The following is an 18,822-nucleotide window of genomic DNA, read 5'->3' on the forward strand; positions in this document are numbered from 1 at the left end:
CTGGGAAGTTTTTTTTTTAAAAAAAGGTATTCACCAGGCACTAGAAAAGCATGAAAGTAGATTGTAGGAGAGAATTCCATCAGTTTTCCATTAAATAAATGCATGTTCTACACCAGGCTTCCTCAACCTCGGCCCTCCAGATGTTTTGAGACTACAATTCCCATCATCCCTGACCACTGGTCCTGCTAGCTAGAGATCATGGGAGTTGTAGTCCCAAAACAGCTGGAGGGCCGAGGTTGAGGAAGCCTGTTCTACACTTTCCTGAGACTCATCCAGGAAAAAGCCATTAAGGTCTACAACAGGCCTTTCCCAAACAACAAATGCATCACACATTCATAAATTCCCTGCAATCCACTAATTTGAAACTGGAGTGTGTTGTCCAACAGACAGAATAAAGTGCTTCATATTGTGACCATTTGAAAAAATGACTTTGGTTGTGTCCTTTCCAGAATTGTAAGAGCACAGATAGCTGATGTTGGCATGTACACATGTGTCGCCTCCAACAGAGCTGGTGTGGACAACAAGCACCATAGTCTTCAAGTTTATGGTAAGCCTCATTCTGTATTGCAAAGGTAAATTGTAAACATGACTTTCAAGTCCTATGTACATGTGTACTACTTAAGATTTCTGTTCTGGACCTGAGTCAATTGCACCACGAAAGTGCCTCACAACTTCTATATTGTCTTCCTTCTCAGAACCTCTTGTTTTCTTTATCGGTTTCAAGCTTTAAGGTCTAAGGGTTTCACTTAAAATTTCAGTCCCCTTCTCAGGGTCTCTGGGGGAAAGAGATGAAAAAGCAGACACGCTAAGGAGGTGTGCTATTTTCACCCCCATCCTTCTCCCACATAATATTTTAGTATAATTTTTAATTGAAAGGCTTTTCATATTACATTTCAGCAATCATGTTACAAACATAAAGTTTAAAAGCAGTTACCTCTTTAGCATATTCTTTCTGCTTAGTGTCTTCCCTTCCTGTTGGCCTGGTTTTGACCCTTCAGAACAATTTGCTGAATACTTTAGCGCTGAGCGGGGACCGTGTACCTTGTTAAACATTGTTTTCATGTTGAAAAGCAGCTCTCATGTGTCTTGTGAACACACTTCTTTTGTTGGCATTTTCATTTCCGTCTGTTCCTCGTGTTCTGCAGCTCATTTGTCCACATTGCTGTTGTGGTGACCCATTCTATGTTGACACGGCTGCTCCAGATTTTGAGGGGCCCTTGGGCAAGATACCTTTAATGGACTCCCTCCCTTGGGTAATCTGCCCCCTCAGCTCCCCACACCAGAGCCCACCCCATTCAGGAAGGTTCCCTTACCTTTGAGAGAGCCTTTGAAAGGGGGTGCTGGGGACAGTAAAGTCACCCAACTCTTCCACTGGTGGTTTTTAGGATCCATGCCAAAAAAATTCAGTTTAGTTGACTAAAGTTTTGTCTTGAAATATATGCATATTTATATTCACTGAATACCACTGAAAACCATTGTGTTTTCTCACTGCAGTATCACCAAGCATAGACAGTGGTGGAGGAACAGAAGAAGTAACGGTTGTAAAAGGGAACCCAGTCTCTTTGGTGTGTTCGGCTGATGGAACACCAACCCCTAATATGTCGTGGCTTAAAGACGGCCAGCCTTTAAACTTCGGTTTCCACGTGTCTCTGGAAAACCAAGGAATGGGTCTTCACATAGCGAAGTCCGAGACTGATGACACAGGCAGATACACCTGCATAGCATCTAATGCAGCTGGGGAAGCCAACAAGCATTTCACTCTTAAAGTGCTGGGTAAGGATTCTTAACTCTTTTTTTGTAATTTAGTCTGACCAGGGAGACTTGGCGACTGAACTGAAGAGGTAAAGGTAAAGGGACTCCTGACCATTAGGTCCAGTCGCGGACAACTCTGGGGTTGTGGCGCTCATCTCGCTTTATTGGCCGAGGGAGCCGGCGTATAGTGTGGCCAGCATGACTAAGCCGCTTCTGGTGAACCAGAGCAGTGCATGGAAACGCCGTTTACCTTCCCGCCAGAGCGGTACCTATTTATCTACTTGCATTCTGATGTACTTTCGAACTGCTAGGTTGGCAGGAGCAGGGACCGAGCAACGGGAGCTCACCCCGTCACAGGGATTCGAACCGCCGACCTTCTGATCGGCAAGTCCTAGGCTCTGTGGTTTAACCCACAACACCACCCGCATCCCACTGAAGTGAACTGAAGAGGTTCTAGTGTGCTATTCTATAAACAACAACCAAAACCTACAAAACACTGATTGGACCCAGAAGGCTTATCACAGCTATCGGCTAGCCACTACTGGGGGGGGGGTATGGGTGTGGCTGGGACATGGGTGGCACTGTGGTCTCAACCACTGAGCCTCTTGGGCTTGTCGATCGGCGGTTCGAATCCCCGTGACAGACTGAGCTCCCGCTGCTCTGTCTCAGCTCCTGCCAACTTAGCAGTTCGAAAGTAGGTCAGTGCAAGTAGATAAATAGGTATCGCTGCAGCGGGAAGGTAAACGGCATTTCCATGGGCTCTGGTTTCCATCACGGTGTCCCGTTGCGCCAGAAGTGGTTCAGTCCTGCTGGCCTCATGACCCGGAAAGCTGTCTGTGAACAAACGCTGGCTCTCTCAGCCTGAAAGCGAGATGAGTGCCGCAACTCCATAGTCGCCTTTGACTGGACTTAACCGTCAAGGGGTCCTTTACCTTTTACTGTCTTGATAACCTCAAGGCTGTATTGCTGAGCTGCAGTGCACTTCTACTGGGGCTATTGATGGTACAAAATGCTGTAGCTAGGCTGTTTTGGGGGAGAGACTACTGAGAACATGTTGCACCTATTTTGAAAGAACTGCACTAGCTGCCTATATGCTGCCAAAGCAAAGGTCAAGGTACTTAGGTAGACCCTATACCGCATGGGACCTAGGTATTTTTCTGAGAACTTTCTCCCTTATAGGGTTCCTGTACGTTTAGAGCCAGGGAGAGATACTCTTGACCGTGCCTCACTTACCTGGCATTGGTATGTGGCAAGAAGGATAGAGCTCTCAAGCAGGCTGATTGTGGAACTTCCTCCATCTTCAAATATGGCTGATATGGGGCTCACCCACACTTACCTTTTGCTCTGTGCTTTCTAGGTACAGTCAAACCTCAGTTGTTGAACGTAATCCATTACAGAAAACTGTTTGACTTCTGAAACGTTTGATAACCAAGGTGCGGCTTCCGATTGGTTGCCAGAGCTTCTTGCACTCAAGCAGAAGCTGCGTCAGAAATGAGATAACAAAATGAAAAAAACTATTTAAATACACTTTCCCAGAGAAACCAGAAGCATTTTTGCTAGGGATAACAGGGGATGAATTAAAAAAGGAAGATTACAAACTATTCATGTACGCAACGACCGCCGCTAGAATCTTAGTGGCTCAGAAATGGAAATCCCAAGAAATCCCAACTTTAATGGAGTGGCAGACAAAAATGTTTGAATACATAGAATTGGCGAAATTGACTTATAAGATTCGGAACCAAAAAGAAGCAAAGCTCAAAAAAGATTGGAGTAAATTTGTTGAATGTATACGGAGTAACTGTAAGAATTTTAAAACTATAGCAGGATTAATGAAAATCTTGTGATGTGGATGGAGTGTAAATAAGAAACTGTAAGAAAAGATTTGAGATGTGAAAACCGTTGAAGACATGGAAGGAAGTCCGGGCGCAATAAGGCGCAGGGTAAATAAGAAGACATACAAATTTTTGAATGTAGGAGTATGTATTTTATTTGTTGTTGTTACAAAAAAGCAATAAAAAGTATCTGAAAAAAAGGAAGCTGCGTCAGACATTCAGGTTCCGAAAAACGTTCGAAAACCGGAGCATTTACTTCCGGGTTTTCGGCATTCGGGAGCCAAAATTTTCGAAAACAGAGCCATTCGAAAACCGAGGTATGACTGTACAGGATCCACATTTTAAAGCTCTGTGTTCATGCACTCTTTTTTTTTTTTTTTTTTTTGCGACACCACTTTCCCTGCTCTTTAATGCTGAATCGGAACAAATTGCAATTTGGGCTTGCCAGTCTTAGGTCCAGTCTTAGGAGTGATTCATACAACTACAGTGTCAGAATTACTTCTTCACGTCTTCTTCCCAGACTGCTCCATTAACATTTGGATACATTCCTTTTGAGTAAAATTATGAAAGTTTCTTCTTCCGCAGAACCCCCTCAGATTAATGGATCAGGTCATCCTGAAGAAATTTCTATAGTAGTAAACAAACCACTGGAGCTCTTCTGTATTTCCGATGGCATTCCTATCCCCAAAATCACATGGATGAAGGATGGGCGCCCAGTGCCCCAGACTGATGATATTCGTATCCTGAGAGGGGGAGAGGTCCTTCGGATATCTAGTGCTCAGGTAACTGTAATACAAACATTCAGTTGTGGCCAATCTGTTTTTTCCCCCTTCCATTATTTTAATAAGTCTCAAATCATCTCAAATGCAATTCAGTCAAATGTTTGAACCTCACTGAAATCCAGGAAGAGTGTCCAGAACCCTTTTAATCTTCCAGTTTATCTTCCTTACTGTATTCTGACATTTCGTTTGTTGTCAGTTCTGCTTGTCTTCTCCCTCCTTCCCTTTCTGCCAGACATAAAGGTAGACACACACTCTTTCTTCTTCCATCCATGCAACTGTATTCGTGCAGCACTGATTAATGGGCAATGTAGCCAAAATGGTTTTCCAACTACTGCCATTATTTGTGTTTAATTTGAATTTTATCCCTAACTGAGGCTGTCTGGGTGTTCCTGCAGGTGGAAGACACTGGAAGATACACATGTTTGGCTTCAAGCCCTGCAGGAGACGATGACAAAGAATTTTTAGTAAGAGTACATGGTAAGGTTAACTGAAGAGTACAGTAGTGGGGGAGAAATCTCTAAATGCTTCTATTGCATTCCTCAGTTTTCACCCACCTGTTTCTAAGGCTAGATATTGTGAAACATAACAGCCCTGGAAAAGGTAGAAGAACACAGAATACCACTTCCAACTGGGATTTCTTGCTTTCTACTGAAACTGATTTCTGCCTCTTCAGAAGAGAGCAATAAAATAGCCTAACTTGCCTGTATTCAGTAACTAAGGTCACAAACATCAGCCAACAGAAAATGTGCCGACACAGCTTGTGAAGATTAAGAATGCTCCACAGTGCACAAATATCAAATTCATGTCAGTCTTACCCATAGACTGTACTCTAGAGCTCTGTTTATGTGACCGCCATGCAAATATCCAAAGTGTCTGTGTTTTTCAGAAGCCCTTTCTTTCTTAACCTGCCTGAAGCATCCCTGGTGGTGCTGGTGCTTTGGTTATGAGTTTGAATGGACTATGCCCAGTGTGTGTGCGGTAGGGGTTTGGCTGCATATGCATTACAGGGTCTGCTGACACAGGATCACAAGGCCTTTAGACCCGCCTTCCTCAACATGGTTGCCTGCCACTCATCTCTGAAATACAATACCCACCAGCCCCAGCTAGCATGACCAATGGTCAGGGGTGGGAGATGATGGGAAATGTACAGTGGTACCTCTGGTTAAGAACTTAATTCGTTCCGGAGGTCCGTTCTTAAGCTGAAACTGTTCTTAACCTGAGGTACCACTTTAGCTAATGGGGCCTCCCACTGCCACCGCACCGCTACCGTGCGATTTACCGTTCTCAACCTGAGGTAAAGTTCTTAACCCGAGGTACTACTTCTGAGTTAGCGGAGTCTGTAACCTGAAGCGTTTGTAACCTGAAGGGTTTGTAACCCGAGATACCACTGTAATCCAAAATATTTGGAGGGCACAAGGTTGGGGAAGGTTGCTTTAGAGCAAACAATTATAGAGGGAACCATTATACAGATCAAATTATCTTGGTTGAGAACATGCTGGAGAGGTAACCAGTATGGGAGCTTCGCCAATCAATTAAGGCTGTTCTACACGAACATCATGTGACAGTTGTATGGGCTGAATTGGTTCATAGAATTGCCTATAGGAAGCGTAACTTACCTTGAGGTATGCAAAATTTCATAGCAGCTAGAGGTTCATAAACTTTTGGCAACTTCCTGCTAAGTAAATTAAGTTTTCATTTACCATTATTTGCTATGATTTTTCTCTGGCAGTTCCCCCTAATATTGCTGGCACAAGCAATCCTCAGAATCTCAGTGTGCTGCAGAACAGGCAGATTATACTGGAGTGCAAATCCGATGCAGTGCCGCCTCCTACAATCACATGGCTCAAAAATGGGGAAATTATGCAGGTATGTGTTTTTCCCTTAAGAGTTCTCAGTCTGCCCCCAAACCTTTCACAGATGCTCAAACTGCATGCATAGTGGTGACTGAGGTCTGAACCAGCCAGAAGTGCTCCTGCTTCCCAGTTGCAGATTTTATTTATTTATTTATTTATTTATTTATTTATTTATTTATTTGCATTCCGCCCATCTGGCTGGGTTTCCCCAGCCACTCTGGGCAGCTCCCAACAGAATATTAAAAATAGAATCAAACATTAAAAACTTCCCTAAACAGGGCTGCCTTCATCTTCTAAAAGTCAGATAGTTGTTTATTTCCTTGGCATCTGATGGGAGGGGATTCCACAGGGTGGGCGCCACTACCAAGAAGGCCCTCTGTCTGCTTCCCTGTAACCTCACTTCTCGCAGGGAGGGAACCGCCAGAAGGCCCTTGGAGCTGGACCTCAGTGTCTGGGCTGAGTGATGGGGGTAGAGACGCTCCTTCAGGTATATTATTTATGTTTGCATGGGGACCCACAGACAGGGAGCCTCGTGCATGTAGGTCTGATCCCTACATTTTGTACATCTCAATTTTATGGTGCATAGTCTGCATGAATAGTCCGTGTGCATTGGGCTTTACATATGGAGATCCCATCAAAGTGAAGCATATGATCTACGTCCCCACCCCACCCCAGTCTGAAACCAGGGCATGGTGTTGGGGGAATATGACAAAGCAACCTTTCTGAAGCTAAGTAAACCTTGGTCTCGTCAGTGCCTGGATGGCTGACCTTTGGGATCTCATGTAAGTCCTCTTGAGTTTCACGATGCAAGAAAGGCGGACTCATAGCTGTCAATTTATAGATTTGAAAATAAGGGACCAGCAGCCTCGAAAATAAGGGATCAGCAGCCAAAATAAGGGATTTTCCAAGCACAGGTAGGTTCAACTTCTGAGCCCCTCCCAGCCAGAGGCAGAAAGCCCAGCCAGCAGCCAAACGAAGCCTCAAGCAGTGGTTCCCACAGTGCAGCAGCCCGGCAAAGGGGACGCAGCAAGGAAAACCACCGCCACCTCTCCGCTGTGAAGCACTGAGCAAAGGCGAGTCCCCAGGCAACGCGGCCGATTTGATCGACACAAGGCATGCAAGCTCCACCCCCCCAGTTGTTCTTAGACTCCTTATTGGGTGAGCAACGCAGCCAAGCAACACAGTTGGAGCCTCCCTCCTCCCTGGCCGGCAGGGAGGGAGGGAGAGGAGCTGCTTCCTTTGAAACCAGGGAAATTTAAGGGACATCATCAATAAGGGACAGCAGTGGGATACGGCGCGGGGATAAGGGACTTTCCTGCCAAATTAGGGACGGTTGACAGCTATGGGTGGACTACAAAAATACCTGTGCGCTGTTCCTCACCATTACCACCAGATTCTCACTGTATTGCTTCCTATCTTGTGAGCAGGTACATTGTTGATTCTGTACCTTGGGGAAAAAATAATTTCAGCTTGTGGAAACTCTCTTACCAGGCAACTGCCCGGGTTCGCATCTTGTCTAGTGGGAGATACCTTCAGATCAATAACGCTGACCTAAGTGATGCAGCAAGCTACACCTGTGTGGCAAGTAATGTCGCAGGCCAAACTACAAGAGAATTCGTATTAGCTGTAAACGGTAAGCAAAGAAAACATATTCCTACGCAAGCTTTGCATGGTTGATAACGTGAGAGAATGCCAAGCGCATTAGTAAACATTGCCATCGGGACACAGTAACCGTTTTATTTCATGGTGGAAATAATGTTTACACACCAGCCATTTTTGACCACAAATGCATGTGGCAACAGGTATATATGCACAATACAGTTTTGTGACTCTGAGATTGTTCCTTTATTCCTTGAATGAAAGAAATGTGACGGAGTTTTTGTTGGACTCCATCGCTTTATACGACAAGTGAGGGACTACACATATGAATTTATTTACTGCATTTATATACGGCCTTTCTGCACAGGCACCCAAGACCGTTTTGCAATTTTAAAATTTAGAATAAACAAAGGCTACAAACTGTTCTTAGACCAACTTCAATCTGAAAACTCTCCTGTTCCTCCCGGGCAATTAAGAGTACATCCCAGCAATGGTCTGTTGATGTTTGCTTTTAATTTCTCTTTGCTTTTAACTTTTTATGATTTTATGTTTTTATGTTGTTGCAGACCACTGTGATATTCTTTTATTTTATTTTTTGTAATAATATTTTATTCATTTTTCCAACAAGTACTTTCTTACTCAACAAATAACTTTTTATAGAGACTAGAAAGGGTTTCCAGTCTTCTTTAAAAGATTCTAAATTTGTATATTTTATGACTCTCGTCAGTTTTGCCATCTCTGCATATTCCAAGGTGTTTATCAACCATTCTTCGAGGGTGTTCTCTCCTCCTATCATTTCTGTGCATAAAGAATCCTTGTTGCTGTAGTCCCATACATAAATACCATTCAGGCTTCCTTCGGTAATATTCTTTTATGAAAAAGCGGTATATAAACATGTTTATAAATAAGTAAGTAAGCTCCCTGACCTGTACCTATTTGCTTCTGCCTTCCCTTAAATTTAGCCACTGATTGTCTCCAGGGATAGAAGGAAGGGTTAAATTAACCATGCAATATAGGCCTAAGGGACGCGGGGGGCACTGTGGGTCAAACCACTGAGCCTAGGACTTGCCGATCATAAGGTCGGCGGTTCGAATCCCCGTGACAGGGTGAGCTCCCGTTGCTCGGTCCCTGCTCCTGCCCACCTAGCAGTTCGAAAGCACAAAGTGCAAGTAGATACCTTCTGGCGGGAAGGTAAATGGCGTTTCCATGTGCTGCTCTGGTTTGCCAGAAGCGGCTTAGTCATGCTGGCCACATGACCTGGAAGCTGTACGCTGGCTCCCTTGGCCTATAGAGTGAGATGAGCGCTGCAACCCCAGAGTCGGTCACGACTGGACCTAATGGTCAGGGGTCCCTCTACCTTTACCTTTATAGGCTTAATATCAAATTCTATTAAATGAAGCAGAGTTTTAGAAGATGGTTTTACATCCAACCCCACGTGTTAAGGGATGGCAGAAAATCCCATGTTTAATGGATGGCAAGCAGTTCTTCTGATACTTCCTGGAATTCTCCTTTTATACAGTTGCTCCTACAATCAAGAGTGGCCCTCAAACCGTGACAGTGAATATTAATATGTCTGCTGTCTTGGAGTGTGCTGCGGAGGGCATACCAGCCCCAAGGGTTTCATGGAGAAAGGATGGAACCCTTTTTGCAGAAAACAATGCAAGGTAATGATGAGTTGGCGAAACAGACAGAATCTGTGTGTACACACCATGTTTTGAAGCACCACCCTCCCCAGGTGCTGGGAACTAGCGCTGAGAGGGGTAAACTACAATAAACATGATTCTTTGGGGTGGAAACTGTCAGTTTGCATTTCTTGGCGCAGAAAGTATTGATCTGATGTGTAGAGATTTTTCTTATTCTACTTAATTCAAGAGGGTTCTGGAAGTTTCTGTGTGTGAAAGAAATAAGCAGAAGGTTCATGATGTTTGGGTTATTCCTTCAGAGAAGCTGAGTAAATTGTCCCTCTTATCTCTTCTGTCAAGGTCATGCTGACTATTATAAGAGGCCAGAAGAAGCCTGGGTTTCACTTTCTCTTTGTATCTCACTTCCTTCTGGTGTGGTGTTCTTTATAAAGTGTAAAGTTTTAGTCTTATTATAAGTTAAAGGGACCCCTGACTATTAGGTCCAGTCGTGACCGACTCTGGGGTTGCGGCGCTCATCTGGCTTTATTGGCCGAGGGAGCCGGCGTACAGCTTCCAGGCCATGTCGCCAGCATGACTAAGCCGCTTCTGGCGAACCAGAGCAGCGCACGGAAACGCCGTTTACCTTCCCACCGGAGCGGTACCTATTTATCTACCTGCACTTTGACGTGCTTTCGAACTGCTAGGTGGGCAGGAGCAGGGACAGAACAAGGGGAGCTCACCCCGTCGCGGGGATTCGAACCGCCAACCTTCTGATTGGCAAGTCCTAGGCTCTGTGGTTTAACCCACAGCACCACCCACGTCCCATATTATAAGTTACTATATGTTTAAGTTAAGTCTGCTGCAACTGGATTTCTTAGGGACAGTGCCAATCCTGAATGTTTTGGATTTGTGACCATTTGCCTTCAGTAGCAGTAAAGATCTCCTGGATGAAATTTTAATTGCCTCTGGTCTATTTTGGGGGGATCCTGCAAAGTGTTTAAGTTTTTACTCTGCTAACTATACATCAGAGATCTGCTCTGGATCAATATTGAGTAGAATTCTATGACTTTAAATTTAAATTCTTTGCTTTAAATTCCACATGCTGGTGACAAATAGGGAGTGGTTGTTCCATTCATTCCCTCCTTGCCAGCTCCCCAGAGACATCTGGCTAGCAGCCATGGTTGGAAACAGGGTTGCTGGCCTAGGTGAACCCTTTGTCCCATCCAGTAGGGCAGAGGGATCCAGCACTATGACCAATGGTCAGGAGTGATGAGTGTTGGGACTCCACAAATCTGGAGGTCACCATGTTGCAGAAGCAGGAGTTATTAATCCTTAATAAAATTTGATTACCTTGGACTAATGGTCAAATATACATCATTGTTATTTTAATTTGTTAAAAAATAAACTGGGGCCTGTTTGACTCAATTTTTTTTAAAAAAATATATTAATAAGGTGTTTTTATTTACAAGTGCAGGGACATAGGTGGTGCTGTGGGTTAAACCACAGAGCCTAGGGCTTGCCGATCAGAAGGTCGGCGGTTCGAATCCCTGTGACGGGGTGAGCTCCCGTTGCTCGGTCCCTGCTCCTGCCCACCTAGCCGTTCGAAAGCACACCAAGTACAAGTAGATAAATAGGTACCGCTCCGGCGGGAAGGTAAACGGCATTTCCGTGTGCTGCTCTGGTTCGCCAGAAGCGGCTTAGTGATGCTGGCCACATGACCCGAAAGCTGTATGCCGGCTCCCTCAGCCAATAAAGCGAGATGAGCGCCGCAACCCCAGAGTCGGCCATGACTGGACCTAATGGTCAGGAGTCCCTTTACCTTTACCTTATTTACAAGTGCAGGTTGGTTGATTTATGTGACCGGCTTCAATGGCTTTACTTTTTGTAGTATAAGAATAGATGTCAGGGACTGGGCAGAGGAGGAATGGTAGAGTCCGCCTCCCCAGCCTCACCTTCCAGAGAAGAAGAAGGCAGTTCAGAATTACAACGGGGTTTGAGGGAGATTACAGCTCAGAGGCAGATGAGGGGAGAAGCTGGGAAATAACGGGAGAGGAAGAAGAAGAATCACCAGAGGGGCGACAACTGATGGACACAGTGTCTTTAGAAAGCATTCCAGACCTCCCCTCTTTCAGAACCCACCGAGCATTGAAAGTAGGAGAGCAAGGAGCTCAAAGGCAGAGGACACTCCTCAGCACCCATAGTGATGACACATGAGGGAGAGGGTGGAGATTGACTTGGGACAACGCCATTATTCCAAGAGGCTATATTCCCAAGCCTCTCTCTGTGAATATTGAATAAAAAGCAGTTGGTAAGGACTGTTCCTTGTCTTATCCGTTCCTGGCAACCTGCCATGGAGGTTGGTTCCTCTGCCGCCTGACTGTATTTTTCGCTCTATAAGACGCACCAGACCAGGAGGAAAACAAGAAAAAAAATATTCTGAATCCCAGAAGCCAGAACAGCAAGAGGGATCTGGCTTCTGGGATAGCCACGCTGCTGCCTCTCCTGGGCAGCAGGATGAAGGCTCCCCCTTCCCGGAAGAGGCTGTGCGTGGCTGAGCTGCCCTCTGTCCCTTCCCCCACCTCCCACAAAAGCCAGGGATAGCTGCGTGAAGCCTCCGCAGGGCAGCGGGGTTAAGGTTCCCCGCTGCCCTGAGGAGGCTTCGCGCGGCTAAGCCAGAAGCTAGAACAGCACTCTCGCTGTTCTGGTTTTTTGGGATAGCCGCGCAGCCTGCATTCGCTCCATAAGACGCATACGCATTTCCCCTTACTTTTTAGGAGGGAAAAAGTGCGTCTTACAGAGCGAAAAATACGGTAATCTGATTTCAGCGTACTACATCTTGACGCAAGGACTCGGTTCAAAGACGGGCCTCCCTTTTTCCTGCACCTTCCAAATCGCTCCTTTCAGCATCCGTTAGAAAAAGATCCTGTGAACGGGGAGATTATTGTTGCGTGTGTCTGTGTTTTGAATCTTCTGTGTCTTGTTTTAGATACTCCGTGTCAGACAACGGATCTCTTCATATACATTCAGCACACGTTACCGACACGGGGCGCTATCTTTGTATGGCAACCAATGTGGCTGGCACTGAGCGCAAGCGAATTGACCTCCACGTCCATGGTAACTATGCGCTTCTACAGATAAGCATATAAAAGAAGAGTATATGTGTTAACAGTCTCATTTCCCTTTATCTGAATAAATGAGATTGCTGGTCTTTGTGTTTGTTTGCTGTTTCTCCCAATGCCATCTTCCAGATAAAATCTGTCATCTGTATCATGAACATGTCAGTTTGCATTTCTTGGTGCAGAAAGTATTGATCTGATGTGTAGAGATCTTTCCTATTCTAATTAATTCAAAAGGGTTCTGGAAGCTTCTCTGTGTGAAAGAAACAAGCAGAAGGTTCCTGTTTGGGTTATTCCTTCAGAGAAGCCGAGTATAGCTGATTTAAACTGGCTCAGTTATCTCTTTCTGACAAGGTCATGTTGACTATAAAAGTAGGGCCAGAAGGACCCTGGGTTTTACTTTTTTCTATCTTTTAAGTTGTATTCATTCAACTAGTTTTTATTATTGCTTGTTAGCCACCCTGAGCCCGGCCTTGGCTGGGGAGGGTGGGGTATAAATAAAATGTATTATTATTATTATTATTATTATTATTATTATTATTATTATTATTATCTCCTTTCTTTCCCACACTGTGGTGTTCTGTATAAAGTATACTTAGTGTTAAGGTTTAGTTTTATTATAAGTTATTGTAAGTTTAAGATAAGTCTGCTGCAACTGGATTTCTTACGGACAGGGGCCAGTCCTTAATGTATTGGATTTGTGACCATTATGCTCATTTGCATTCAGTAGCAGTAAAGCTCTGCTGGATGAAATACAATTGCCTCTGGTCTATTTTTTGGGAATCCTGCAACGTGTGTTTAAGTTTTTGCTCTGCTGACTGTACATTGGAGTTCTGCTCTGGATCAATATTGAGTAGAATTCCATGACAGAACATTCCCTGCATTCAGATTGTTCCTTATCAGAACCTTGATAAAGACTGATGTGTGTGCGTGCGCTTTTCTCCACTAGTTCCTCCAACTGTTGCTCCTGGTCCTGGCAACATTACAGTAACTGTGAATGTCCAGACCACCCTGCCATGTGAGACCACAGGGATCCCTAAGCCAGCAGTAATCTGGAAGAAGAACGGACACCTCCTTAATGTGGATCAGAATCAGAACACATTCAGGTGAAATATGCTATCTCTGTTGTTTATGTTGAGCCATTAGCACATGGGTAGGCAAACTAAGGCCCGGGGGATGGATCCGGCCCAATCGCCTTCTCAATCCTGGCCGTGGATGGTCCAGGAGTCAGCGTGTTTTTACATGAATAGAATGTGTCCTTTTATTTAAAATGCATATCTGGGTTATTTGTGGGGCCTGCCTGGTGTTTTTACATGAGCAGAATGTGTGCTTTCATTTAAAATGCATCTCTGGGTTATTTGTGGGGCATAGGAATTCGTACATTTCCCCCCCAAAATATAGTCCGGCCCACCACATGGTCTGAGGGACAGTGGACCGGCCCCCTGCTGAAAAAGTTTGCTGACCCCTGCATTAGTGCATACACTGCACTTTGTAGAGAGCAAACCAAAAAGTGCTCATTCAGTATGGATTTTGGCAATGGGGAATTTATATTTTCCCATTTATCTTGTATTTGAGAATTGCCTAGACTCAACCCAAACAATTGCAACAAACCCTTCATAAAAGGTATTTCGAAGCAATCGGTCACAGTCTTTGGCAATGATTTGTGTCTCTTACTCTTATTAGACAGCTTAATAAAAACTGCCTTGTCAAATTGCTTAGAATTCCTGCAGCAACTTTCATTCAGAAACTTCATTATGAAAGTGCATTTTACACCTCGGCAATGTTAGATGGCAGCTGCAAAGACCACAGGCTGCTTCTGGTTTCTGAGTTATTTGGGGCATGCTTTCGCCTCACATGATGCCAAAGAGCCTGATTCTAAATTCCAGGCAAGGTACTCGTGCCTAGGTAGATAAAGAGAGAAGCCTAGACTCTTATAAGTTTGTTTTTCTTAAAGAAAAGACTGGAAAGGAATTTGTTGGGATATTTTAGGAGGTATAGGATAGCCCCTCTGAAAATCCAAGCCAAAAATAATTTTGGATTCCAATCTATGTTCTAATGGTTATTTATAGGTCTGCTTGGCAGCCAGTCCAAGGACCTGTAAACAAACCCCTGTGTTGCAATATAGACAAGCTGAACAAAATAACACAACACGATACCCAATAACAATGACACTAAACACTATATTAGACTAATACAAATGATCAGAAATTGCAACCAAAGTCTCTAAATCTTTTTCACCAGTCGCGGTAGAATAATTCAAAAGTTCAATATATACATAATCTGTCACCAAATGTCACCGGAACAGTTTCTGGATAACCAATCTATTTCATTCAATGCTTCATCAGCCAATCTTGATCAATTCTTCATCAGCCAGACTTGTAAGAATTAATCTGAGAAGGATGCAGTTCAATTTCTTAACCTGCCAGTCTTACATGTAAGTAGATATAAACGCTGTAGAAAATATCCTCTGGATGAGTTCTGATGTGATACTGTAGTCACTGATCACATGAACACTGATTGATCAAGATTGGCTGATGAAGCATTGAACGAAATAGATTGGTTATCCAGAAACTTTGTTCCGGTCACATTTGGTGACAGATTATGTATATATTGAACTTTTGAATTGTTTTGAATTATTCTACCGCGACTGGTGAAGAAGATTTAGAGACTTTGGTTGCAATTTCTGGTTGCTTGTATTAGTCTAACATAGTGTTTAGTGCCATTGTTATTGGCGATCGTGTTGTGTGATTTTGTTCAGCTAATCCAAGGACCTGAGCAGATCAAAGGATTCCCAGAGGCCACTGATGTCATCATTCTTTTGCATTGATCATGATCAATCTTCATCCCACAAATTGGGCCCGATTCCCACTTCCCTATATCATGACTTCCTACAGAAGGGATGGGCAAACCCCAGCCTGCAGATGTATCTTGGCCATTGCAGGGGGTTGGACTAGATGACCCTTGCGGTTCCCTTCCAACTCTACAATTATATGATTTTAGGCTGATCTTGATAAGGAGCTGGCCCATGGGGCCAAAAAAGGTTCCTCGCTCCTGTTCTAGGGCCAAGTTATTGGCATGAAGTTGGCAAGGCCCAAATCCAGATCAATTGGACATAAGACTGTGAATATTCTGGAGCTCAATCTGAAATGAATCCTTGGGAACCACGTCTCTAAATCTTTCAACAGAATCTGAATTACTGTGGGATTTGGTAACGCCTGCCCCCTAGGCCAGGGTTTCCCAAACTTGGGTCCCCAGCTGTTGTGACACTACAACTCCCATCATCAGTGACCACTGGTCCTGCTACCTAAGGATGATGGGAGTTGTAGTTCAAGAACAGCTGCAGACCCCCGTTTGAGGAACATGGCAGTCGAAAATGTCTTGGAGGTGGTGCATGAAACGCTTTGCAGCTTAGTGTCTCTACAGTTCGCTTTCACTATTGAATGTCAGCATTGGGGTAGTATTTATTTCAGTAACTTTAGGGACTGTGGCATTTCTACTCAAACACAGCAATGAGTTTAACCCCTTGCTCTTTCTGCAGGCTTCTGTCTTCGGGGTCACTGGTAATAATTTCTCCCATCGTAGATGACACTGCGCTCTATGAATGTATGGTATCAAATGAAGCAGGCGAGGATCAAAGAGCGATTGCTCTCATCGTACAAGGTACAGTATTGCGGCACTGTCAAAACATCTTCATGGGAGCTCTTGAAACTCTGAGGCCATTGCTGTGCGGAGAGACTGCGTGTTGAAGAAGGGCTGGGAAGGGAGCTTTCAGCTTTCAGCTCTGGGTCCTTCTGATCCATTCAGTTACAAAACCTTTCCTCCTTTCTGCACAAAATAAAGGTCTGTGACGTTAACATATGAGAGTGCTGGAGGTGAAATAGTTAAACAGGTTACCCAATCAGAACCCAGGGGGGTGGAGTCAGACGGACTATAAAACCAGCTCTGGGAGGGGGAAGGGGGGAGTTTGTTGGGAGTTGGGTGGTTGGTTGGCGTGGGAGTGCATTGGGATAGAGTCTGTGGGTAGGCTGAGTTAGTGTAGCGAAATAAGTTGAGTCAGGAACAGTTAGGACCTAGGAAAACAAGTAAATATCTGAGAGGTGGTTTAGTGAGTGAGAGCAGGTAGCGGAAGTTATAGGTCTGGATAGGCACCCCATGATTGTAAATGACCCATACAGTTTATGAAACCACACGCTTGTTAAACTGCAATAAATAAACAGAAGTTTATGATGTAATTTAACCCTGACTGGACTCAGTATTGTACCAGGTAGAGCCTGGGTGGTGGCAGAATAAAGTGGTGGCACAGGGATCAATAGACAGTGAAACATCCGGGGACCCTGTGTGATCGCCACAGGGTCAAATGACAAGTGTGTCATGAATCTCAGCCCCTTCGGTACAGCGTGGTGTGCATGTGTTTTGCAAATAGTGTAGCACTCCCAATTCAAATTGGGACATTAGTTTGGGGTGAGGTAGGAGTTCTTTAAGCAATGGCCTCTGGGCCATGCCTACAGTTTCCATTGCCAACATGTGTCCCACTGAAATGAATTCGCTAGTTTTTTAGCAATACAAGTTGAAGGTGAGGAACCCCAGATCTGACTTGGACTTATTGTCTAAGCCAGGGGTCGGCAAGGCTTACCTTGCCTGGGCTGGTTCACTGCCACGGAGCCCCCTCCGTGGGTTGGATTGCGGGTGCGCGTGAGTGCACGCGCCCACTATTTCCAGCGCTTGTGTCTGCGCCAATGAGATTTCCAGCACTGCGAAAGCAAGTCCCCGCGCTGCACCGGTTTAGCACAGTGCATGGGGACTCGCTGAGTGGGCAGCCCGGTTCAGGGGCGGCTTCGGGGCCGGTAAAATGACCCCCGTGGGCTGCTTGTGGCCCATGGGCCTTAGGTTGCCGACCCCTGGTCTAAACAAAGGGTTAAAGACTCCCTGCTCCCTCCACTAGGGTTCTAATCTAGCTTGAGAGCCTGTTGTTTATAGCTATGAAACAGACTCTTGTATGACATGCTTTGTATTGTATTGTACATTTTATGTCCCTCAATTTGTTCTTAATCTGCTAGTCATTTACTGCAGTTCATCCAAGGTAACATCACAATAATGTGAATGATCAGTAGTTTTATCTTCCTTTATTTTCCTTACTTTAGTGCCTCCATCCTTGGCAGACGAAGCTGCGGATCTATTGGTAACCAAGTCATCTCCAGTCATGATTCCCTGCAGTGCTTCGGGTGTTCCTTCGCCCACAATCCACTGGACCAAGAACGGAATAAGGCTTCTTCCTCAAGGAGATGGCTACAGAATTCTGTCTTCAGGTTTACAACGATTCTGAACCCCTCCAGGAATTTTATATTCATGTATTTAGGCGTGTTCATGACAACGGGTGGTATTAAACAAGTCGATCGGCTAGTGCAAGGATTTCTGCTTGTGTAATGGGAGTTTCCTTTCCCTTTCCCCTTCTTGTGCCCTCCCCAGATCTGCTCCAAAGGATATGGGGCATGGGGAAGGGGTGCAGTGAGAAGAGAGGGACGGGAAGTTCTGTTGTGCAGCCCAAATTCCTTACAGTAGTGGATCTGCTTCAATGAATACTGCTTGCTTTCATTTTCAATTTCTTAAAGGATGCCATCATTTCTGTTTGGGCCAGAGCCTTTGGCTGAGACTGCACATTTTTGTGTCGCGTAATTTCCGTTTCCAAATACTGGGCTGCCATTTCTCCAGTGGAAAAAGGCATAAAGAGGGTGTGATTTGCATAAGAAAAAATAACTGACAGGAGGGAACGGGGTGCTTAATCTTTCCCAGGCCCAGCCACTGTGTCTCTGCTGGTCTTCCTCCCACAGCTGATTTTTCTTCCATCCAGCTTCCAGAACCATTTTTGTGTGCGATGGGAACCCAATTGTGGAATCCTGCCATGAGAAAAAAAGGAGGGGTGGTGAGGTGAATTTGCAGGGGGAAGTGGGGTTCAGGGTAAAGCACCTCTGCCCCCGGCTATCCAAATGAGAAGTGACAGCCAGGCCCTTTAGATATGCAAGTTTATTAGTAACACGACATTCTAGCCAAGGACTCCAGACATAAACCGAAATATTCACATGCCTAAGAGCTGCACACTGCACTTTAAACTCCATATCTATATATTTTTGTTGCTTCCTTTCCATCAGTGCTCTAGTGAACTTTGCTGTCTTAGTCTTGGAATGTAGCTGTGTCCCAAAAGGAAAGAGGATAGAGGAACCCCTTTCTATTACACTGAGCCTTTTCGTTAAAGGAGCCAACGTTAAGGA

At 44.8% G+C, this 18,822-nt stretch overlaps 1 protein-coding gene across 6 annotated transcripts in view; it reads left to right on the forward strand.

The window, feature by feature from the left end:
• HMCN1 (hemicentin 1) overlaps positions 1–18,822 on the forward strand; it is a 301,086-nt gene that overhangs the window by 236,116 nt on the left and 46,148 nt on the right. For 5 of the 6 annotated variants that reach the window (XM_053391425.1, XM_053391419.1, XM_053391422.1 and 2 more), the window contains 11 exons: positions 450–547; positions 1,495–1,773; positions 4,170–4,366; positions 4,762–4,843; positions 6,096–6,232; positions 7,711–7,852; positions 9,338–9,482; positions 12,427–12,554; positions 13,506–13,662; positions 16,095–16,216; positions 17,698–17,862. In XM_053391425.1, the coding sequence (XP_053247400.1) occupies positions 450–547; positions 1,495–1,773; positions 4,170–4,366; positions 4,762–4,843; positions 6,096–6,232; positions 7,711–7,852; positions 9,338–9,482; positions 12,427–12,554; positions 13,506–13,662; positions 16,095–16,216; positions 17,698–17,862 (1,652 nt within the window). The remainder of the gene's footprint in view (positions 1–449; positions 548–1,494; positions 1,774–4,169; positions 4,367–4,761; positions 4,844–6,095; positions 6,233–7,710; positions 7,853–9,337; positions 9,483–12,426; positions 12,555–13,505; positions 13,663–16,094; positions 16,217–17,697; positions 17,863–18,822) is intronic. The other variant, XM_053391420.1, reaches the window with a different exon arrangement.

This window comes from Podarcis raffonei, chromosome 6 (genome assembly GCF_027172205.1).
Source record: "Podarcis raffonei isolate rPodRaf1 chromosome 6, rPodRaf1.pri, whole genome shotgun sequence".
Taxonomy (NCBI): Eukaryota; Metazoa; Chordata; class Lepidosauria; order Squamata; family Lacertidae; genus Podarcis; species Podarcis raffonei.